The sequence below is a fragment of the Ceratotherium simum genome, chromosome 2 (assembly GCF_057802395.1).
Source record: "Ceratotherium simum simum isolate JZ-2026a chromosome 2, ASM5780239v1, whole genome shotgun sequence".
Classification (NCBI taxonomy): domain Eukaryota; kingdom Metazoa; phylum Chordata; class Mammalia; order Perissodactyla; family Rhinocerotidae; genus Ceratotherium; species Ceratotherium simum.
The window spans coordinates 15,745,304-15,771,091 of NC_141901.1; the positions used below are offsets into that span (position 1 = coordinate 15,745,304).

General features: G+C 36.5%; 1 protein-coding gene across 5 annotated transcripts in view; it reads right to left on the reverse strand.

Annotated features, from left to right (window-relative positions):
- The window catches only part of ACBD6 (acyl-CoA binding domain containing 6), a 198,786-nt gene that overhangs the window by 58,492 nt on the left and 114,506 nt on the right, over positions 1 to 25,788 (reverse strand). Inside the window, exon 7 of one of the 5 annotated variants that reach the window (XM_087438666.1) lies at positions 19,871 to 19,935. The exons of the other annotated variants lie outside the window; for them this stretch is intronic. Coding sequence (XP_087294792.1) covers positions 19,918 to 19,935 — 18 coding nt within the window. The 3' untranslated portion in view covers positions 19,871 to 19,917. The remainder of the gene's footprint in view (positions 1 to 19,870; positions 19,936 to 25,788) is intronic. 5 annotated transcript variants of the gene reach the window in all.

Here is a 25,788-nt window from a genome sequence, read left to right on the forward strand (position 1 = left end):
CAAGTGTGGGCCCCAGGCCAGCAGTATCAGTTTCACCCAGGTACTTGTTAAAAATGCAAATTAGACTCTACCCAGACCTACTGAACCAGAAATGCTTGGGGTGGGGCCCGGCAACTTGTTTTACCAAGCCCCAAGCCCAGGTGATACTAATGCTAACCAACATTTGAGGATCACTACCCTATGCTGGTATATTGTCTGTAAATGAGCACCATCTTTTGGATAAACAGAAGTAAGTTTTAACTGGAGTGAAATTACTAAATGTAATAAATATTAAGTTTACTGAAATATTATTTTAAATGATTTATCTTTTCCTTAATTTTTAAATTTAAACATACTTGACAGGATTTCTTTTCATCTTCCAGTGAAAGGCTGCCCATCAGAGAGACCATTACAGTCTGGTGCACTGTTTTTATAGTTCTATAACATAAACTGACATTTATTGGAGCTTCACATAAGATTTTTCCATCAACGGATGTGTTGGAAGAGCAATAACCAAGTATGTGCTGTGTTGGGCAAATACCTACACATCAGGACACTTTTCAAAGCCATCAGGCAAAGGGGGTCAGTTGAATTTTTTTTACTGCACAGGCTAATGCTTTAAGAGTGTCTTGATGGAATCAAGGAAATTGGATTGTCCCCCCATTTGCTGGGCTAAAACAAGCCTTTTTTATTTATCCCATTAGAGGAACACAAGAGAAACCTTTTAAATGTCACTAAAAATTTCCCTGCATTGCAAAACCCAGTCAAAAGGGTTTTAATTTTCTCTGAGAACTCTTAAGTAATGCAGTATGTCAAGGTTTAATAAATTGTAGGTGGGGATAGTTTTCGTTACAGGCAACTTTTTTTTTTTTTAAACAGGTGCTTAGACATGCTTAGGCTTCTCTCTATCAAGAGAGGTCAGGGCACTACTTCAAACAGCAGAGAACTCAACTTGAGGCCAAATAACAAACGAATGAACCATAATGAAATCTGTAAAAGATCTGAAACAAATTTTAAGAACACTTTTTAAAAAGAAAATATTTTAAAATGTATTAAAAGTGATGGTTAATCTTTTTATAAGCGATATTTTTGTGTTGAGCTTCTTAAAAAATTTCTTAAAGATTCTGGCTTTGAACAAAGCCAATCCCAAATGAGAGCACAGAGATTATAAAGAGGGACTGCATAGTAGAGAGAGACACTGTGTGTTCCCAACCTGTAATGGGTAAAACCCCACATCGTATAACTTTCAAAATACTATACAAACATCAATTAATAAAAACAAGTTGACTTATAGGTTGTACAGATTGTATATATCTTTAGAAACATAATAATGAAGTAGTCTGTATTTACCTGCTTTGATCATATATTTATTTTGGTGTATTTGTTGAATAGACATAACCACTAAACATTCTGGTTGTTGTTGTTGTTGATTTTTTCCCTCTTCAATAAAATATTAAAAGTACTTCCAACCACAAAATAAAATGTCATAGAGGGAATACCAGAATGGAGGACTTTTTTAAAAAATGGCTATCTATAAAAGAGGGTGGTTCCTTTCCTGAATCATCACCTTAATAAAATATTTTTAACCATTCTCAAATGAGAATTGTGTACCTTACTCTATCCCCTATCTCCCCACACCAAAAGAAAAAAAAAGAGAGAAAGAGAAAAGAAACTAAGCCAAAGTCAAAAGATAATATCCCTAGTATTTTGAAATGGAATAATTAATAATTAAATTATGTCAACCATTCCTCTTTTATTACCTGCTTTTTAAAAACACTTTTAGCTCACGTGAGAGCCAGATGGTGTGGGGTTCAACAATGAGACAGTTCCGTAGGGGAACCCTGCAGGCTGCGAGGGCCACTTTACTAACTGCTGTGTCCTGAGTCTGCACCACGATCACAGCTGCTCCAGAGGGAGGCTCAGTGAAGGGCCAGCTGACAAAAGAAGCATGTGAAGCAGGTTTGGGAGAAAGAAAGATTACCCCTTTGCAATGTACAATCAGCTATCCTATACTTTCAATAAGTATGCTTTAATTATTAAAATTAATATTCAAAAGCTAGTATCCTCTTTTATGGAAACTCCAGCTTTATTACTTAAGTTCCTAACAACTTAATGCATTTCATTATTAGTCATTCTATCCTTTATACATAGAGAGAGGTAATTTTCCTTTTAGCTGTTAGCAGTAACAACTCAGAAGCTCTAGATCAAATTCTAAGTTGTTAGGCCTTGAAAGTTGAGTCACTGAAAGTCTTCCAAATCTGTCAACATTGGTAAAAAAACTATCAATAATAAAAAGACAAACTAGTAAGCAACCAAAGGGAAAAGAAACTGAACATGGGAGTAAGGGAGTATACTAAGAGATTCTATAATGAATATTTAATCATTAAAAGACCCTGCCATTGGCTTAACTTTACTGCTGTTTTCATAGGAGAACCTATGCTAATTCCAAACCCTGACATTGAGGTGAACAGAAAAGTTGAGAAGATTCAGTGTGCTCTTCACTGGCATGCAGGGATTCTTATTCTGGATTCCTAGATTCCTAGGACACCCATGGAAGAGCTTCAGCAAGTGTATGAACCTATTAAAACTGCTGGCAAAAATTCCACATGCATGTCCTTTCTCTCTGGTGTTTGTAGTTTTCCTCATATTCTTCCTAAAAAGGTGAAAGACCACTGTCGTGGGGTAGCAGTATAGATTAAACAAGACTGGCCACAAACTGGTAATTGCTGAAAGTGGGTGATGAGTACATAGAAGTTCGTTATACTATTCTAATTTTGTACATGGCTGAAGTTTTTCCAACCAAAAGGTTATTTTTTAAAAACTGCTGTGAGAGAAATTCCTTATGTACAAACCAATTCTTGATAGAGGACTGTAGAATTATATCTGTCAATCTAAGTGAATTGCTAATATAAGTGATAATTCTGTCTTTCCTTATGTCATAAGGTAAGTCAAAATGAAGGTAAAGAATTTGGAGTTTTATAAAACATAAGTGTAGAAAATATAAGTATGGAAATCTTTCATGTCAAAACTTTCAATGGATTCCTTATTCTGTTTCACAAAATGTCAAAATTTGACATAAAATCAGGAAAAAAGAAGAGAGAAAAGGTAACTGGTAAAGCAAAGACTGCAAAGACAAAGAAGGTGGTGGTTTCGTGCCTCAAGGGGAGGGGTAAAAGTGAAGGGAATAAAGTGGTGGGTCTAATCAAATCACTCTAAAAAGCCGCAGCCTCTCAGAGTTAACCTTGCCAGTCAGCGTGAGCAGGAGCAGGAGCAGAAGCATGTTCATGCACATTAAACTTTGCATGTGTCCTTGAACCTGTGGTGCACTTTCTCCTCTCAAGCAGCCTGGAAAGGCTTCGTAATGCTCACCCTTCGAGAGAACCTTGAATTCCATTAGAAAGCGCCAGAGGAAGGAGAAACCCTCAAGTGGTAGCTTGAACCACAGAGACAGCTCACACCCTTTACTGATATTAGAAGTGAGCTCATGGGATTAAGTCTGCAAGTCCTGGAAAATTAAAAAGTATGAACACACTGACAAATGCCATTATACCAACAGGAATACAAGATACCTTTAAATCTTCTTTCCTTTTCTTTTTTTTAAAAAAGGCAAATATTTACAACAATGACAGGGTAAAGACTAGTTAACTAAGTCTACAATGAAACTCTATAATTGCTCTGGCTAAAATTCAACTAATATTGTTATAATATTTACATATATTTAGTGCTTTTCTGTAAAATCATTCACCCATTTGATGGCCTAGCACATTTTACACACAAACTACACTTCTAAATAAAAGGAGGTATGAAGGTAATTACCTTGTGTTTCACATCACATCTACTAAGTTATTATAGGTCTACTCTGTTCTCTGCTAATGAGAAGACACCTTATATAATATACAGTTTTAGTATTACATGCAGGCAGACAGGCTCAATATGTGGGAGCAATTTCTAATAATCTGAGCTTTCTAAAATGGAATAGGCTACTTTGTGAAGTCAACAAAAATGTTCAAACAGAGGTTAGCTAGCTTAACCACCTTTCGGAAATTTAGCGAGAGAATTCCTGTACTAGGTGGGAAGTTGAACCAGATCATCTCTCAATTCCTTTCCAACTTTAAGATACTAAAATTATGCTTTATTCAAGGTCACAGTTAGTGGCAGAATACAAACTGGAATCTAGGTAACTTGACTGCAAACCTAGTCTTTCTAAACACAAGGTTATAAACCCCTCAAATGTCTTCAGGCAGTAAACACAAGAGTAAGGTTAACTGGGTCAGGGAAGCAATAGTGGGGTGATGGGGAAGTGGAGAACTCAGGGCCTGTCAACAGAAGGCAGTTGCTACTCAGCTCTAGCTGATTCTGGCCATATGGGAATGTGCCCAGGATTGCTGTATTTTCCGATTTTTCAAGAGAATCCTAAAATCTGTACTTTTATGTAAAAGTCCCTAGCAGTTAATTACAGATAAACTGTGAGTAACACAATAGGTGCTTACAAAGATCTATAAACAAAAATAGATCTTTGGGCTGCATATGACCCATGCCAGTTTGTGACCGTGAGATTTCCCTCAAAAACTCTATTTCCAAACTGTTGAGTTTTAAAAATCCTTCTCTAGATTCTTCAAATTTATCAACATCCCTTTCGAAATACAAAAATCTAAACTTTATGCTTTATGTTAATTATAGTCTGCCATGTATACAATAGCACTTTCCCTCTAGCTTTTATAGATTACATTCCTGTTACTATAGTGGCAGCCTTAAGTTGGCTTCTGTAAGATCAACACTACACTGCAGTCTCATTATTCACCTACGGTCCACAATAACGGTCAAATTTTCTAGAAATGATATTTGTGCATAATCAATCTCTATACATGTGTACATGAATATGGCCTATGAATATTCTACAGCACTTATTTTGTAGAAATCACCTTTTCTTTGAAGAGTCTGTTTTTTCCTGAATTATCTTATTCTCATCTTTCAGGCATTAATAACCACTCTGTAATCAGTTGGACCATCAAAAAAGCATGCTTGACCATTTCTAGACCTTATTCTGTTGACTCACTTGGGAGCATTTTGCTACTTCGTAAAAATCCTTCATCTTTAATTTGTCCTCAAACTGTGACATTTAGGAGAACATTTTAGACTCAGTAACACTAAGCACAGACAAATATATTTTATAACATGCCTACATTTAAATAATAAATCTCAGAAATCATCAATGAGCCACCATTTCAACATTCAAACAAGTTCGTTCTTTTAAGGCAGATGACTGATCCATTTCTTGAGTTTAATGAGGAAGAATTGCCTGACTTTTTAAAAAGTTACAGAGTTATAGACTTAATCCAATTTTGAGGGCACAATAACTTTAAAGTGTACAAAATGTTATGATTCAGTTGTAGTTAGCTAAGATGTTCAGAAACCTTTCTGGTGAAGAAGGTGGTCTGCCTGGGGTTTATCCCAGTTCTTCTGTTTCCAAGCTCACAGTAGTGTAAGATGTCAACAACTTCTAGTTCATAGCAACAGCAAGAGAGAATGCAGCCAGCGGACCATTAAGAAGAAGCAATTTACCATACCAGGTCATAACATTCTGACAGTGTCCTATAATTCAGTTAGATGTAAAAATAAGATGACACTGGGTGTTCTCTGAACTCAAAGTAATTTGAACTTGATTCACACTGTACTGTGAGCCAGTTCATTCTCAGATACAAACTTAGCAAAAGAAGTGACTATTCAATATAAAAATGACAGAAAGAAAGAACTTTTTTTTTTTTTAAAGATTTTATTTATTTTATTTTTTCCCCCCAAAGCCCCAGTAGATAGTTGTATGTCATAGCTGCACATCCCTCTAGTTGCTGTATGTGGGACTCGGCCTCAGGATGGACGGAGAAGTGGTGCCTCGATGCGCACCCGGGATCCGAACCCGGGCCACCAGCATTGCAGCGCGCGCACTTAACCACCAAGCCACAGGGCCGGCCCAGAAAGAAAGAACTTATTAAAGAAAATTGTGAGCTGTGAGAATAGAAACATGGATTAAAAGTCACATTGAAGGGGAAAACCTGGTGAACAAAATGATGTCTACATATAAGAATTTCATTACAAATAAGAAAATATTAAGGACATGAAGAACTTATTACTATAATCCTCATAAAACGCGTCCAATGGCTGTGAATTCTAAAAGCACTGAGTCAGTGTGATCGAGTATGATGGCAGCATAAGGCAGGAAAAAAGCATGGAATCTGCAGTCAAAATACCGAAGTGTGAACTCTGGTTATCCTACTTACTATTACTAGCCTTGTGTCCTCAAGCAATTCACATAACCTCTCTGAGCTTTTATTTCCTCAACTGTGAAATGAGGACAATGCCACACAAGACTCCTGTAAGGATAAAATGAGCTAACATATAAAAATATATTTTGTAGAACAGAAAAAAATGATAAAAACATTTGATCTTTAAATATTGGTTTAATCATCTTTGTTCACAATTTTCAGACTTCTTTTGCATTGACATTTGTCTTTCTTTTTCAACCCAGAAAATTCTGCCTACATTTTTTGGAGAGTTAGAGATTTCTTTGCATAAGGGGATGAATATATTTGTTTTATTAGTCAATAAATATTTTAAAAATGCCTCCAAAGCTCCCAGAACTTAAATAATACTCAAGTCTTGGCCCACAATGAGGACTAGACTGTCTCTATCTTCATAAGCCATTATAGGGGAACTCTTTTTTAAAACAAAATTTTATTCAGACGCCTAAGCTAAAAATAGGTAAAAGTTGAAGTGGGAAAGGAAACTTGTAGGTACCTCTGTGGGGATTCCCAGAGTACTCTGAAAACCACCAAGCTAGTATGTAGGCCTCCCCAAACATTTGTGTGTGCCTGGGGCAAGAGTATAGACGGAGATCTCCAGAACCCCTTCTCTTCCCACCCCTGGCTCCAGCCTGCATCACAAAGGGCCTCACAAACATGAGTACAGACACTTCAGTTCCCATGTCCAAGCTCAATCCATTCCCCCACCTTCCATTCACTTGCCCCTTGGCCACCCTCCAGGCCTAGGGGCACACATACCAGCAGCAAGATCTGCCCTGGGGTTGGATCCTGGAAGTGAGCTGGGCCATCTGGACTGGTGTCCATAGAAGCCAATTGCATTCCTGGTGGAAGCTGTGATTTAAAAGTCCCAAGTGGATGTAAATTTTATATTTTGGGAAGGGGAAAATAACACAGAGATATGACTATCTTACACCTCAGCTCTTTCTTCCTTCTACTCTAGTCATAAATAAATACCTCCTACCACAGTTTTAAGAGATTCTCTATATTTCTTTCAACCCATTCACCATTTTAAAAAGTACGTTAAAATAAGAAATTGCATTTATAAAAAATAAAGAACTGTTTGAAAAAGATAAGTAACAGCTACATGAAACAAAACCAGTCCACTGCCAAGATATTTGTCAAGAGCAATAAGTCACTTCAACATGGGCATTGTGGTCTCATAATGCATAACCTTCATTTAAGAGTACATCTAATTTATCTTTAGAACAAAGTCTTTAGCATCTACCGCTCAAGAATGTCTATCTGATATATGTGTTACAGTATATTTGTTTAGGCCTGCCACACACAAACTCTCTACAGAACAAATAAGCATACTGGCCAGATGTTTCAAGAAAGTCATGAAGCATTCAAATAACCTTGTTAAGATCCAGTTTTCCTAATCTAATTTTCTTCCTTGTTTTCTTGCCATAAATTTCCAAAAGACATTGTTGTTTTGAGGCATTATTATTGCTATTCTAAATCTTTATTCTTTGTTTATATAAAACACATATTAAGTGATATATCAAGTAATGTGTTAGGAGTTGGGAACAGAAAAATATCAAAGTTCCTATTCTCAAGGAGCCTAGAGTCTTATGAATGGTGATAATTATAATAAAGAATGATAAATTCTATGACAGATGTAAACAAAGCATATTACAGAAGCACAAAAGAGGAGGTCTAAAGGGAGGCTGTGGTTGAAGGAAAAGGAGGGGGGCTAGGTCAGGGTCTCCCCAAAAGAGGTGATGCTTTAATGAAGTATAGGGAAAAGGATTGTGTGTGTGCGTGCACACGTGCGTGCAAATGCATGTGTATATGTTTCAGGTTGGGGGAATATTTATCTACAAAGGAACAATCATTTTTCAATATTTTATAATATTTACTCAATGTGTACTATATGTCAAATATTATGCAAGAGACTGCTAGGAATATTAAAGAAACAGAAAACATGATTCCTGCACTCAAAGAACTCATAATCCAATTGGAGACAACACAAGGTGGACAATAAAGTAAATACAGGGCCGGCCCCGTGGCTTGGTGGTTGAGTGAGCGCGCTCCACTGCTGGCGACCCGGGTTCGGATCCCGGGCTCGCACCGACGCGCTGCTTCTCTGGCCATGCTGAGGCCGCGTCCCACATACAGCAACTAGAAGGATGTGCAACTATGACACACAACTATCCACTGGGGCTTTGGGGGAAAAAATAAATAAATAAAATCTTTAAAGTAAATACAACTAATACAGTAACATTAATTAAATAAAACTGTTGGAGAATATTCTATAAATATATTGGAGTTTTCTAGAGAACTGAGTTTTCCGTTCTTTAATTTCATCCTCCTTGGTTAGGAATTTTTCTACCATGCTTTCTAGAACTCAAGTAGATAGTTTCTGACTACGTTTGGCTTCCAAATGACCTACTAAAAAACTACACCTTTGTTTCCCCAAATTGCCATTAGAGAAGAGTTGTTGTTGTTTTATTATTATTTTGGTTGTGCATGAACTTACTGAAAATACGTGAGTTCCAAAATAAAGGAGAGAAACTCTAGAAACATGCTGGAAAATGACCTTATGTTGGATTGCCTTGTTTATCTGTTCTGCTTAAAAATATCTTCTCTAAAAAGCCTTGATGTCATCATTTTATTTTGATAGGCTAACTGAAAAATTACCAGAGATCATTTGTTATTGGAAAACTTCGATTTGAATCTTGACGTTGCACCAACTGTGTGACTGGATTATTATGTGGAAAAAATTCATTTCACAGGATTATTATAAGGAAAAAGAGAGACCAAATACGTAGATGTTATCTTGCACAACTATTTCAAAAATAGCAAGTGCTCAGCCAACAGAATTATATCTAAATTTGCATCTCTTTTAGAACTGCAACAGTAACTGGGAACTCTAAACAGTTGTTAGTGATTACTCACAGGAATGAATTTGTTTAATCTGATTGTTTTTATCCTAACTCCTACTTCAGATAGGTAGCACTGAAGGACTGGCAGGTGAATACAGGGTTTAGAATTACAAACCTGGCCCCAAGAATTAATGCAGACATTTTATAATTTTGAGATTCTCATCTTCCCAATACCCTCCACCCCCGACTCACCTACTGAGTCATAATCTCCGGAGCTGAAGCTTATTTTTAAAAAGATCTATAGTTGATTCTGGTGATCCAGGTCTGGGAACTTCTTGGATATAAAAAGTGAGCTCACCAACTTCATAAAGTGAGGAATACTGGATAAAACAGTTTGGTCATAGAGATGGGGCTTTGAGAGTCAATCATAAAAGTTGAGAACTGATTCACAGATAAAAAACTACTAGAGGTCTTTGATAATAAAATGATTTAGATATTGAAGTAGCATTTAGATAATGATGTTTAAGGAAGACTAATTTGTCTTAATTATGTAGGATCAAAAAAGTCACGTTAATAAGTTGCCACCATAATATACGCATGAAGGAATGATAGTATGGACCAGAGATGTGTCAATGGAAATGGAATATATACTATAAAGCTTTCTGCACCTTACAAGGCCAACAACTGTAGGTCTCAAGAGTTCTTTTCCCAAAGCTAGATGGTAGTTGAGTCTGAGTGGCAGTGTTTTTAAATGATGAGTGAAATGCCAACGTTTTATACTAATTAAGTAATTATCATTATTATGGATAAATAATAATATAATGCATAAAAGAACAGCCAAGCTTTTGAAAACTAAGTAGAAATTAAAAGCAGGAACAGAATAGGACAGAGGGAAACCTTTCCTAATAACACATTAGCCTAATGGTTTTATGACCTGAGGTTCTTTTTTGTTGTTACTTTTCATTATGAAAATATTTATATATATAAAAAAGTAGAGACTCATTACTGATATTTAACCATTGTTAACATTTTGCCACCTTTTCTTTTTTTCTTTTTCTTTTTTATTGAAGTAGGTTAAAAGAAATTACAGACATCATGACATCTTGTCCCTAAATATATTAGTGTGCACCTAAAAACAAGGAAGATTCCTACACAACCACAATACCATTATTACACTTAAAAGAGTTAACAGTAACTCCTTGATGTTAATGGAACATGATCCTCTTAACTTTTACAGTTATATATAAGTCAAGACAACACGAGCATGTGTTATGTTCCTCCCTCAAAGCAATTCCATACACTCTTTTTGAATTATTAATGGTCAAGTTAGCTCTCAAGATTAATCAACTTTGCAAATCCTTTGGATCTTACTGGCAATGTGATAGAAACTCCTCTGTCATTTTAAAAAAATGTATCATTAGAGAATGTTCATTTGATAATAACAAATAGAAGCCACTTGGAGTTTCATACATAAGACTTTCAAGAGTTCTTGAGAGTATGTATCACTTCTCTCCAAGTGTCATGGGTATGGATTGAACATCAGCAAGAACCATGGCATGCTCAAGACTTCGCCCTTAACAAAACCAAGACCTCTGGCCACTGTCAGATAATCTGTCACTATAAGCTACTTGTATCCAAGCCAGATATTTATTGCTATTGATCTGCCTGGTCCTAGCAAAAGACTTTTGTTCTCTCAGACCGGGACTCTGACCTCAATTAAGTTATGAATTTCAATCCGATAGACTGCTCCACTTACCCTACTGCTCTCTCTGACTGGATTAATTAGAATTAGCTAGGCCGAGAGTCACCCCAAGCTCCTCATGGATCATGTTATTTTAATAATAAATAAAGGAATAGCAGCAATGTACAAGAAGTATTTTGAAAGATTGCTTATCTAGGAATATCATTCAGAACCTGCCAATATCAATTTCTCTGACTTTGATTACCTCATTTAGTTTTTATTTCTTTTCCTTCAGTGGAATTTTCCCTTTTCTTTCAGCTTTCTAAACATGTTCTTTGCATAGAGAAATCAAAGAACTTGCCATTTTAGCACTTGGCTGCTATTTTAGGGTTTCATTAGAGAGTAACTCACCAAAGCAATCATTTGTAAAAATGGAACTTAAAACATTTAGTAATATCAAAGCATCAAGAAAAAAACATATCATCATCTAGGAAAAATACTAGTCTTTAGGTAAATGCACTTTCCCTACAGCTGGTTAATGCATTAAAAGCAGACAAATCAGAATGTCACTGAGAAGGCAAATCCAAGGTTGCAAAGAATAAGAATATGCAAATATATTTATTTTTGATCCGTAACACATTGGGACAGATTATATATTGGCCAATGAGAATTCTAAATCATGTTGATATCAACAATAATCAGTGGGATCAGGATTTGGTAAAAATACTATTCTAACTTTATGACTTACCCCCTAAATATAAAAAATTATTTAAAAATGTAAAGAATATTATATAAGAATGTTCATATTCTGCGATATAGTATTTGGTATTTGATACTGAAATTGTTAAGATTTCTAGAAAATATAAAGAGAATCCTAAAAACTATGTACATTATCAATTGATGTTTCTGACATAGTAAAAACCCTTTTACTTCTTTGATTATTGAAATTTTGGGTTTTGATTGGCTCTAGGGAACATAAAGAAAAGATTTAATTAAAATGCCTAAGTGTAGTAGTAATTTAAATATTAAAAGTAACACAAAATTAAAGCACAAACTCTGCTTTCAAAATGCCAAGAATTCCACATATATTTGGAAGGCACGTTCTGAGTATAAAAGGATATGCCATAAAATCATAAATCAGTGATTTATCAAGCCTTTAAAAATGGAAGTGTTCTTATCAAATAATCTTGTAAGAAAGAAATAGGTACACATGAAAATGATTCCCATAATGAAAAATAAAACAATTATATTTTTTAAAAGTACAGCTATTGGATTTAATCTCCATTCCCCAACATCTCCCTCACTACCACATACACACTCAGTTGGGTTCTGTAGATTATGCAAAACTTCATTCATTTCAGAGAAGAGTTTTATATTTTCCCATGGAGAGGTTCTAAGTTCAAGTACTAGCAAACATTTCTTCTTCAGCACCCAAAGCATATTAGTAACAAAGGAAGAAAGTAAAACTGGTATAAGGACTGGACTCTTTACAATGTGTGAGAGAATCAAGGATTAAAGAAATAATTTGAAGGCTAAGGCTATTTTCATAATGATGGACTCAGCAGGAAAAGAAGATCAAATGACAAAATGTATTGTGTTTTGGCAAAGAGCGTCTGTTTTCACACCTGACTTTCATTAAGTTGCATATTCTTAAGTGGAATTAAAGCAGTTCTCTAGCAAATCATACAGGTGATTTAACGCATTAGCCCAGACTTTTCAAATGACTCCTTAATTAGGGTTACGAGGACAATGTATGAGGGAAAACAGGAAAATTTAACACATTTACCCCTTCACTTACAGTTGAAATATGTGAAATGTAGACAATGACTTCTCATATAAATTGTATGGGAACTACATTAAAGTTTAAAGCATTAAAAATCTCAAACACTATTTGAAAAGCTTATAAATAGTAAACAGTTTATAGCAACAAAGATGATTAAATATTTAAGAATAAATTCAACAAGAATGTTCAAAACCTATGTGAGGAAAAATTTTACATACTCTAAAAAGACACAAAGGTAGACTTGATCAAATGGAAAGACATCACCTATACTTAAATAGGATGACAATATTATGAATATGTCAGTTTTCCCTAATTTATAAATTTAATGCAATCCCAATAAAAACATCAACAAGCTATTTTATGGAGTTACACAAATTGATACTAAAATTCATATGAAACAAACAAACAAACATGCAAGAATAGCCAGGAAAACATTTAAAAAGAAAAACTATGAGACAGAAATCGCTGTTCCAGACTTTAATACCTCTATGAAGCCTCTTTATTAAATAACGTTGTATTGCCCAAATAGCTAAAGCAATCCTAAGAAAAAAGAACAAAGCTGGAGGGATCACAATCCCTGACCTCAAAACATACTACAAAGCAATAGTAATCAAAACAGCATGGTACTGATACAAAAACAGACACACAGATCAATGGAACAGAATTGAAAGCCTAGAAATAAAACCACACATATACAGACAGCTAATTTTCGACAAAGGAGCTAAGAACACGCAATGGAGAAAGGAAAGTCTCTTCAATAAATGGTGTTGGGAAAACTGGACAGCCACATGCAAAAGAATGAAAGTGGACCATCTGCTATCGCCATTCACAAAAATTAACTCAAAATGGATCAAAGACCTGAAGGTGAGACCTGAAACTATAAAACTCATAGAAGAAAATATAGGCAACACACTATTTGACATTGGTCATAAAGGAATCTTTTCGGATGACATGCCTACCCAGACTAGGGAAACTAAAGAAAAAATAAGCAAGTGGGACTTTATCAAATTAAAGAGCTTCTACAAGACAAATGAAACCAGAATCAAGATGAACAGACAACCCACCAGCTGGGAGAAAATATATGCAAAACATATATCTGACAAGGGGTTAATCTCCATAATATATAAAGAACTCACACAACTGAACAACAAAAAAACAAACAACCCAGTCAAAAAATGGGCAGAGGAAATGAAAAGACACTTCTCCAAGGAAGATATACAGATGGCCAATAGGCACATGAAAAGATGTTCAACATCACTAATCATCAGGGAAATGCAAATCAAAACCAGACTAAGATATCACTTACACCCGTTAGAATGGCTATAATCACCAAGACAAAAAACAACAAATGTTGGAGAGGATGTGGAGAAACAGGAACCCTGATACATAGCTGGTGGGAATGCAAACTGGTGCAGCCTCTATGGAAAACGGTATGGAGATTCCTCAAAGAATTAGAAATAGAAATACCCTATGATCCAGCCATCCCACTACTGGGAATCTATCCAACAAACCTGAAATCAACAATCCAAAGAGGCTTATGCACCCCTATGTTCATTGTAGCATTATTCACTATAGCCAAGAAGCGGAAGCAACCTAAGTGTCCCTCAACTGATGACTGGATCAAGAAGATGTGGTATATATATACAATGGAATACTACTCAGCCATAAAAAAAGACAAAATTGTCCCATTTGCAACAACATGGATGGGCCTGGGGGGTATTATGTTAAGTGAAACAAGCCAGAAAGAGAAAGACAAACACAGTATGATCTCACTCATATGTGGACTATAAACCAACACATAGACAGAGAAAACTGTATTGTTGTTACCAGGGGCAATGGGGGTAGGGGGTGGGCACAAGGGGTGAAGGGAGACATATACATGGTGATGGACAAACAAAAATGTACAACCCAAGATTTCACAATGTTATAAACTATTAAAGCATCAATAAAAAAAATAATGTGGTATTGGTACATGAACAGACAAAGAGACTACTTGAAAAGACTACAAAGTCCAGTATTAGACCCAAATACATATGGAAATTTAGTATATGACAAAGGTGGCATCTCAAATCACTGGGGAATGGACTTCTAAATAAATGATGCTGGGACAACTGGGAAGCCATTTGGAAAAAGACAAAATTAGGTCCATATCTCACACCATACATTTAGGGATCTAAAAGTAAAATATGAAACCATACAAGTACTAGAAGAAAACACGGATGAATTCCTCTTTAACCTTGGTGCAAGAAAAAGCTTTTAACCATGACATAAAATCCAGAGGCAATAAAAAGAAAGACTGCTAAATTTGACTACATAAAAATAAAAAATTTTTATATGACAAAAGATACCATAAACAAAGTCAAAAGACAACTGAAAAACTGGGGGAAAATATCTGCAACGTATACCACAGAAGAAGGGCTAACACGCCTAACATAAAAAGAATTCTTAAAAACTGAAGTATAATAGGCCCAGGGTTTGCAGTTTTGGATCCCGGGCGCGCACCGATGTACTGCTTGTCAAGCCATGCTGCGGCAGGGTCCCATATAAAGTAGAGGAAGATGGGCACCAATGTTAGCCCAGGGCCAATATTCCTCAGCAAAAAAGAGGAGGATTGGAAACCGATGTTAGCTAAGGGCTAATCTTCCTCAAAAGAAAAATGTGAACAGACAAAAATTGCACTGAAACATACGAAAAAATGTAACAACTCACATATGCAAACTAAAACAACACTGAGATACCATTTCTCTGGCAAAAATGTTGCCAACTGGCAAAAATCTGAAAATACGAGAGCACAATTTATTGACAAGGCTGTAAAGAAAAAGGCCCTCTCATATATTGTTAGTGAGAATGCAATTTGGTACAATCCTTCTGGAGGGAAATTGGCAATACCTAAAAAAGCTACATATGCACTTACCTTTTGACCCAGTAATTCCACTTTTAGGAATCTATCCTGAAGGTATACGTCCGACAACACGAAAATACATGTGCAAAAAGTTATCAGCTGTAGCATTGTTTGTAACTGCAAAATACTAGACATGACCTAAATGCCCACACTTGGGAGAGTGGTTGAATCAACTACGGCACATCCACACAAGGGAGTACTATGCAGCTATAAAAAAGGGAGAAAGATCTCTATGAAACAATATGGAGTAGCTTCTAGAACATACCATTAAATGAAAGAAATGAAGTGCAAAAGAGTATCTATAGTATGCTATCTTTCATGAAAATTAGAAGAGGATATATGAAAATGTACATGTATCTGCTCATTAGTGCAAAAGAGATATGGGAAGTATAAGCCAGAAACAAAAGAGACCAGTTACCTATAAGGGGTGGGTGAGAAAGTAGTGGAAAGAAGAGGGGGAAATGGGATGAGAAGGAAGTGACAATTCTTTGTGTGTATACACACACACATATATATTTTGTGTGTGTGTGAGGAAGATTGGCCCTGAGCTAACATCTGTGTCAATCTTCCTCCAGTTTGTATGTGGGTCACTGCCACAGCATGGTTTGATGATTGGTGTAGGTCCGCACCCAGGATTGGAACCTGCAAAGCCCAGGACACTGAAGCGGAGCATGCCAAACTTAACCACTATGCCACCAGGCCAGCTCCTGTGTATATCTTTTTATCTAGCTCTGACTCTCAGAATCACAGTAATGTTCCATATAACCCAAAAATTAACAAAAATTAAAACCAACGAATATGTGGGGAAAAAACTAAACTGGCATACAAAAACTGACAAATGAACCTGACCTGAATAACATGATCATACTGAAGGGGGTAGGGAAGAAAAGAACTAACCTAAGTAACTTTGGAAAACATTATCTTGACAGGATAACGTAAGGCTAATGGCAAAATGAACCATACATAAATGTTTTAATCTAGTCAGTAAATGTGTTTCACATAGGTACAGGTTAGCAATTCTGAAACTACTTTATGTGTACACTAGAGTTGAACAAAATGAATTACAAGAGCCGAGTTTTTCATTGTTGGAGGAAAAAGTTACAAATAAGGAAAGGCTAAACTAAACCCTGTGCTGTTGGGCTGCAATTGAAGGTATCAGTATAAACACATAGTATTCAACACACATACAGATAGATACAGAAATATAGTGTATGTATAGGCATGGATTAGCATACATACACATATTTCCTACCTCTATCTGCTGAGAGAACCAAGAAGCAATGACATTCCGATAGAAATGAGCATACCCAGTACCCAGATCTTGGTTTCTTTTAAACACCATTCTTCAGTAAAAGGAACCCGACATCCTTGGAGAAATGGTTGATTCCAGGGCTGGGGCAGGGAAAACACAAGATGAGCCGGGAGTGGGGCAAAAGGGTCAGTTTCCTCCTTATAGAAGAATTCCAATAATAAATATATGAGGAAAATAGAAAATCACCATTACGAAAACACTGTAATAACAACTGTTGAAGACAAGATCCACTGATGGATGCTAAAATTAGTGGCAGATGTTTGAGGAAAAACAGGATTTTCATAGTCTCAAAGTACTTTCCCCAGGGTATTTATTAACTACAAAGGAAATAAAGTAACTTTACAGTAGAGAAACCAGACAAACACTACCTTAACAGAGTGATCAAGGTTAACATCACAATAATAAGACTTACTAACATTACGAACCCCTTAATACACGTACTGAGAAAGGTATACCACTTTTGTGATATTCTTGCAAAAATGCATAAACCTAATTCCAATCAAGAGAAAATATTAGACAAATCCAAACTGAGAAACATTCTACAAAATAGCTGATCCGTCCTCTTCAAAAGTGTCAAGATCATGAAAGACATGAAAAGACTGAAGAACTATTGGACGAGGCTAAGAAGAAATAATAACTAAATCCAAACTGGATACGATCTAAGAACAGAAAACATTTTCAACACTAGTAGGAAAACTGCTGAAATTCAAATAATATTATACAATATTAATTTCCTGATTTTGACGATTGTATTATGGATATGTAAGAAGCTAATATTAGAGAAATCTGGGTGAGGAGCTACACAGAACTCTGCATGTTTTTGCAACTTTTAAGCTATAGAGCCTAAAATTATTTCCCAATAAAGACTTAAAAAAAAAGTCTGGCAGGGCCGTCCCCATGGCTGAGTAGTTAAACTCCGTGTGCTCTGCTTCAGTGGCCCGGGTTCGCAGGTTTGGATCCCGGGTGCAGACCTACACCACTCGTCACCCATGGTGTGGCAGCATCCCACATACAAAATAGAGGAAGACTGGCACAGATGTTAGCTCAGGGCTAATCTTTCTCAGGCCAGGGGGGAATTAAAAAAAAGATTGGGAGCAGATGTTAGCTCAGGGTGAATCTTTCTCAGCAAAAAAAAATCTAGCATAAACTGTTAATGTTAGTGTTGGGAAAGGTCGTCTCACTTGAGCAGTCTTTATACTCCCACTCAGCCACATAAGAATGAGCCTTGGGCCTGGAACACTTCCTCACCAAAAGATAAAGAGCCCACATAGCCTGTGATGGCTTATCACCTGTGTGGGAATATTTTTCCTTGTTTCAGGTTCAATAAGTACCTTTTGATCTCTGCTTAAATCGTGTATGTCATATGGCACCTGGCGAACTCATTACTGTATTTGTCTTCCTCCAGTAGGGGACGGGGTTCCCTCCATGAGAGGGGTGTGCAGAGGCAAACTGTCCTGCATCTGAGACCTGCTGGCCACGGGGGACCAACACCCACTACTGAAGCTGATTTTGCTCGATGTTTCAAATGGCAATTAAAGCCAATACAACAACGAATGTAACTCAACTGAGGTGACAATATTAATAACTAATTAGACTCACTTCACTCAGACACAGGCAATGACAACTACATTATTTGGTTAATAGTGACTGTAAGATGTATCTCAATTTTAAAATGTTAAAATGTAAAAAGTTCATCTTAGAATTGATTTAATGTGACAGTTAGATTAACGTCATTCCAACAAGAATGCCATGGCTTCAAGGTACTCTGCCTCTATAATAATTCTGAGACTCAAATTTTAGCTCTTATGATTTATAACTTCTCCAGATACATGACAACTATATATATATTTGTAAATGGGCTTATAAATGTATAAAAGAATTTAAGAATTTGAAAAAGTAAATAATTTAAATATTTTTGATAAACCGACAAAAAAGATATACAGCCTATCTCATTTACTAGTATATTCTTTTCTTTCTCCCCCCAAAGCCCCAGTAGATAGTTGTATGTCATAGCTGCACATCCTTCCAGCCGCTGCATGTGGGACGCGGCCCCAGCGTGACTGGAGAAGCAGCGCCTCGGCACGCGCCTAGGATCTGAACCCGGGCCGTCAGCAGCGGAGCGCACGCACTCAACCGCTAAGCCACGGGGCCGGCCCTACTAGTGTATTCTTTATTTTCTTAAACATCTAACCTTTTCATTCTGATTTAAATATTTACTTTAATACTGCATGTCCAGGAATAGTGTCTACATATACAATAAAGAAAAGGCAGTAAAGGGAGAAGGCAAGCCTTTTCTATCTCCTAGGGAGGGTATTTTTAAAGGCAGACAAAAAAAGAGAAGATCAATACATGTCTTTAAAAATTAGAAAATGAGAGACAGTGATATTTATGTATCTGAATACCAAAAAGAAGAGAAGAAAGATTAAAAACTACTTCCTTTTGGGAGAAAAATTGTTGAATAAACTGGAAGACTATCTTAAGTGACTGCATGGCCTTGTTGAAAACAAAATCTCCTTGAAGTCTTATTTTATCTAAGTAATTTGTGTACATTTTATATCCTATTCCACCATTATATATCTATGTTTGTTTATGTATCAAATGATTTTTGGAGCTACTTCTAAGTTAAAGTATTTGTATTCTTCAAATATTTAAGGAAAATGGATACTCTGGAAAGATGCACCACATTTATCTTATGATTTCTCATATATTCTTGCATATACCATATGCTCCACTGCTGCCAGGGATATAAGGCCCTCAGTTTGATAAGCTATAAAAATCAAAACAAAAAAAACTTTTTGAAAAATACTGAATGACATGGAAAAATGGTCCCTGTATAATATTAAGTGAAAAAGAAGTACAAAAACTATATATATTGCTGGTTTCTGGTTCCAGGTGGGATGGAAGAAGATATAATAGTTATTTTCCCAATGCAACAATTGAAAAAAATTGGGTAAATGGAAAAAAACTGTATTTATAAAGACTTTTAAGAGTCATGGAAGCAAAAAGGACTGAGTGAACGAAAGCAGAGAGCTCTTCAGAGAGGAGCAGGCTCTCTCCCGCAACTTTCTTACCTGGGGCATTTGCTGATTCCATCCATAGGCTGAGGATAGAGAGTGGCTCAGTTGGAATGACGACGCTGAGGAAAATAAAATCAGCAAAACTTTTTTTTTGGTGAGGAAGATTAGCCCTGAGCTAATATCCATTGCCAATCCTCTTTTTGCTGAGGAAGATTGGCCCTGGACTAACATCTACGCCCATCTTCCTCTACTCTACATGTGGGACACCGCCACAGCATGGCCTGATGAGCAGTGTGGAGGTCCGCACCCAGAATCCGAACCTGTGAACCCCAAGCTGCCGAAGTGGAGCATGCCAAATTTAACCACTACGCCACCAGGCCGGCCCCCAAATCAGCAAAACTTTTGGAGGTTGTGTGGGGTTGGCTCAACAATTCAAAAATTTCAGAAGTCCCAAACACAAAGTGCTGCTCTCCCACACGGTTTATTTTCTGAATTCAAGTGCTGTGTGGAAAGCCAGAGTTTCTAAAAAAGCACACAGGACTCCTGTTGACTTGCAATACTTGAGAGACAAAGTCCTGCTTGAGGAAGGGGGTCTGCCTCAAACAACAAATCTCAGCCTGAACACATTTGCCAAAATTTGGAAGCAACATGAGGCAGGAAGCTGGAGAACAAAGCTCAAAGCAGAAAAAATAAGACTGGATCTTCACCAGTCTTTCAAGACAGGGAGGCAGAGACCCATAGGCTCACAAGCAAAAGACCTAAAGAGTCTCCCCCAACATGTGTAGGAAAGCAGAAGTGGACTAGGTCCAGCTAAAGCTACAACCCAGCCCCCGACCTAGCTCAATTCCTCATTGGCCTGAGGTGATCAGGTCCTCAACCTATATATCTGACAGAGGATAAAGGGTGCCCTCTCTTGGGGAAAATAACACTGACATCAGTCTGCATAGCACTTTATACATGTGCAACATACCATAAAAAATTATGAGATACAGCTCTTCCTCTTCCTTTCTGGAATAGTTCAGGTTTAAAGCTATAAGGTAAGGCTGAGTGAGGTAAGTGTCTTTGTGGGAGGGGTGGGTAAAGAAGAGGGGAGTTGTAGTGGTCCAGAGCAAGGTATCAGAGCCTAACTAGGATGAGGAGAGTGTCCATCTGGAGCGGTAGCAGCCTAGTGTGAGGTGTCAGGGCTCATGCAGAATGAGAAGGATGTCCACATAGAAAGAGCACCTAGTACAAAGTGTCAGAGACCAAGTGGAGTAAAGAAGACATCCTCACAAAAGGTTGGCACTCAGCCTAAGCTGAGCGAGGGAGGCACTCACATGGGAAAGCAACCTGGCTCAGGGTGTCAGAGACCAAGAGGAGTGAGGAGGACATCCTCCAGGGAAGTAGTCTGAGCAAATTGTCAGAGCTTCATATGACCAGGGCATCCACGCAGGAGAGAGGGTGGCAGCAGCAATGAGAGATTGGTTACACACTGGGAGACTGATAGAATAAGTAAATACGATAAGATAACGGAAGCCAGGTTTCTTACTGTCAGAGAAGAGAGTGACAAATATAAAAAGAGAAAAATTGAATGAATCTTGTGGTATTGAACTGGAAGTAGAGGTAATGGTGTGAACTTATGGTATATACACACACACACAAAAATGAACATAGATGTAAATGTGCATGTGCATGTGTGTGTGTGTGTGTCTGTGTGTGTATGTGAGAGGATCTGGGAAGAATGATAGCCCAACAGCAATGAGCACACCTAGTGTTCAGATCTTGGTTTCTAAACATCATTCTCTAGTAAATTGAAGCAGAGCTCTCTGGAAAAACTGCTGTTTCCAGGGCTGGGAAAGGGAAAAGTTCAAGATAAACCTGGAACTTGCTACACCAGAAAATATGAAAATTCTCAAAGAACTATGGGCACATGTCAAAAGGACACAGAAGCCAGATTGAAGTGGCTCCCATTGGCCAAATCTGGAATAATTTGAGCATAAAATTAGATAATGATAACAATGCACTGAATAAAATAAGGAATCATAAACCTAAACTGATGCAAATAAAAGCAGGAATAAGTTGAAATTTTGATTAGGACAGGATATTTACATAGTCTCCAAGTATCTCCCCACAAAATTGTAATGAACTACAAACAGACAAAAGTAATTTTACTGTGAAGAATCCTGACGGACACCACCTTAACCAAGTGATCAAAATAAACAACATCAATAATGGAGCAAATTGAAAGTATGTGCCATCACATGGGTTCCAATGAGAATTCAGTACCACTTCTATGATATCCCTGCTAAAGATGCATAACATAAACATAAGAGGAAACATCAAACTCAAATTGAGAAACATTCTATAAAATAATTGATCTGTAATCTTGGAAGGTATCAGAGTCATAAAGATCAAGGAGAAACTGTATAACTGTTGCAGCCTGAAGGAGATCTTTAGTTTCCTCCTTTAGGCTCTTTTAGACATGATAACTAAATTCAACGTGTGATTCTAAACTGAATCCTTTTGTTATAAAAAACATTCTAGGGCCAACTGGTAAAACCAGAATGATGTATAAAGATTACATGGTAGTTATATATCAGTGATAATATCCAGATTGTGATGGTTGAACTGTGGTTATATAGTAGAATACCCTTGTTTGTATAGGGGCGGTAGCACATAATGTCGGCAAAACACTCTTATAGTTCACGGTTTAAGAGTCAAACATACTGTTATTGTTTGTATAAATTTGAGATTGTTTCAAAATAAAAAAAAATTTAATTGAGACATGTGAACAAAGTAGGAAATTGTGATCCGTAAGCAAAAGAAAAAACTGCCAAAAGAAGCAGCCTCAAAGATGATTCAGCTATTTGAATTAAGAGACAAGAACTTTAAAATGATCATAACAAATACGTGAAAGAAAACAGAGGAAAAGATGGACATTTTCAAAAGAGAAAGGCAATAGGTGAAGTTAACCAATGGTCATTCTAGAACTGAAAAATTCCAGTGTCTGTAATTAAGAACTCAATGTGGAGTTTTAACAGCAGAAGATAAGATTAGCAAAGACAAAGACACATCAACAAAAATTATCCAAACTGAAGCACAGAGAGAACAACTAAACAGCAATAAAAAACAGATGAACAAATAAAAACAAACAGAAACAATAAAACAGAGTACATGACATGTAGAATACTGTCAAATGGTCTAACATATGGGAAACTGTAATTCCAGGTGAGAGAAGAGAATGGAGCAGAAGCAATATTTGAAGAAATCATGGCCAAAAATTACGCCAAATCAACAAACGCTATGTCAAAATGTTCAGCAGACCCCAAGTAGAGTTAAAAAAAACAAAAACACCTAGCAACTGCTGGAAAATGAAATATACATGGAAAATCTTAAATGCAGTCAGCGAAAAAAAAGACATATTACCTTCAGAGGAATAACAATAAGAATTCCAGCTAACTTCTCAAAAGAAAATATGAGAACTAGGGCTGGCCCCGTGGCTTAGCGGTTAAGTGCGCACACTCCGCTACTGGCGGCCCGGGCGCGGATCCCGGGCGCGCACTGACGCACTGCTTCTCCGGCCGTGCTGAGGCCACATCCCACATACAGCAACTAGAAGGATGTGCAGCTATGGCATACAACTATCTACTGTGGCTTTAGGGAAAAAAAAGGAGGAGGATTGGCAATAGATGTTAGCTCAGAGCCAGTCTTCCTCAGCAAAAAGAGGAGGATTAGCATGGATGTTAGCTCAGGGCTGATGTTCCTCACACACACACAAAAAATATGAGAACTAGAAGACAATGAAATGACAACTCTAAAGGGCAGAAAGAATAAACTGGCCAACATATAATTCTCTATCAAACAAAATTATCTTTCTAAACTATAAGTGAAATAGACATATTCAGACAATTAAAGCTGAGATTATTCATCACTAGAACTCAATACTATAAGACATATTAAAGTAAGTTCTTCAGGCAAAAGAAAAATGATATCAGCTGGAATCAGGAAAGTATAAGAAGGAACAAAAGAGCATCACAGAAAGGGTAAGTGTGTGAATAAAGATAAAAGAATATTAGGGCTGGCCCAGTGGCGTAGTGGTTAAGTTCATGCGCTCCACTTCGGTGACCCAGGGTTTGCAAGTCTGGATCCCGGGTACGGACCTAAGCACTGCTCATCAGGCCATGCTGCGGCAGCATCCCATACGCAAAGCAGAGGAAGATGGGCACAGATGTTAGGTTAGGGCTAATCTTCCTCACCAAAAAAAAAAAAAAAAAGATAAAAGACTATTGACTTTAATGCAAAGACTTTATCTTCTGAGGTATGTAGCAAATATAGAAGTAAAAATATATCACAATTACAGCAACACAAGCAAGAAAAAACCAGAATTATACGATTTTAAGATTTTTACACTGTTCAAGATGTGGCAAAAGTATTAATTAATTAATTAATTAGTTGATCTATCCAAAGGAAAGCTGATGTGGCTCTATAACATTGAACAAAGTACACTTTAAGGCAAGAAGAATTAACAGATTTTAAAATGGCCATTTCTCAATGATAAAAGGGTAAATTCAAAAGGAAGATAAAACAATCTTAAATTTGTATCTAATAACATAGTTTCAAGACATACAAAAATGAACATAACTAAAAGGAAAAACAGATAAATCATAATTGGAGATTTTAACATAATTCAGTAAGAAACAGACAAAAAAAATCAATAAGAACACAGAACACTTGACTAGCACTATTAACCAACCTCATCTAAATGATATTTGTAGAAGACTACACCAAACAATTGCAAAATACAGTCTCTTCCGGCGAACATGCAACAGTCCCCCAAATACACCATTATCAAGGGCCAAAAAGTGTTAATTCCAAAATACTGAAACACTCCAGAGTATGTTCTCATAACAATAGAATCAAACTAGAAATGAATATAGAAAGATAACTATAAAATACCCAAATGTTGGGCAATTAAACAGTACCCATCTGGATAACTCATGATTCTAAGAAAGAAATCACAGTGGAAATTAAAAAATATTTGATTAGAGGATAATAAAAATATATCAAAATTTGCTAAATGCATTTAAAGTAATGCATAAAGTAGTGCATAAAAACATCTCATGTTCATGGATCAGAAGACTTAATATTTTAAGATGGCACTGCTCCCCAAATTGATCTGTAGACTCAATGCAATCTCTATCAAAATCTCAGCTGCCTTTTTTTGCAGAAATGGACAAGCTGATTCTAAAATTCATATGGAAATTTAAGGGACTCAGAATAGACAAAGCAACCTTGAAAAACAAAAACAAAGTTGGAGAACTCACACTTCTCAGTTTCAAAATTTACTACAAAGCAACAGTAATCAATACCGTGTGGTACTTGCATAAGGGTCAACATATCAATCAACAGAATAGAATTGAGGATCTAGAAAAATACCCTCACACTTTCAGCCAATTGATTTTTGACAAGGGTGTTACAACAATTCAATAGGGGAAAGAACAGTCTCTTCAACAAATGATACTGAAACAAGTGCATATCTACATGTAAAAGAATGGAGTTGGACACCTACCTCACATCATACACAATTAATTCAAAATGAAGCAAAGACCTACATGTAAGAGATAACACTATAAAATTCCTAGAAGAAAAAGGCTTAATCACTATGATCTCTGATAAGACAATAGTTTGTTAGAAATGATACCAAAAACACAAACAACAAAATAAAAAATAGATAAATTGAGATTCATCAAAATTAAAAATTTTGTGTTTCAAAGGACACTATCAAGCAAGTGAAAAGGCAATCCACTGAATGGAAGACCATATTTGTATATCATATATCTGATAAGGGGCTTGTATTCACAATATATAATAACTCTTACAACTCAATAATAAGGATACAAATGATCTAATTTTAAAAATGGGGACAGACACTGTTAATATTAATATAATCTGCTCTAGATGTCTGAAGTACAGAGACCCCTATAGAATTAGAT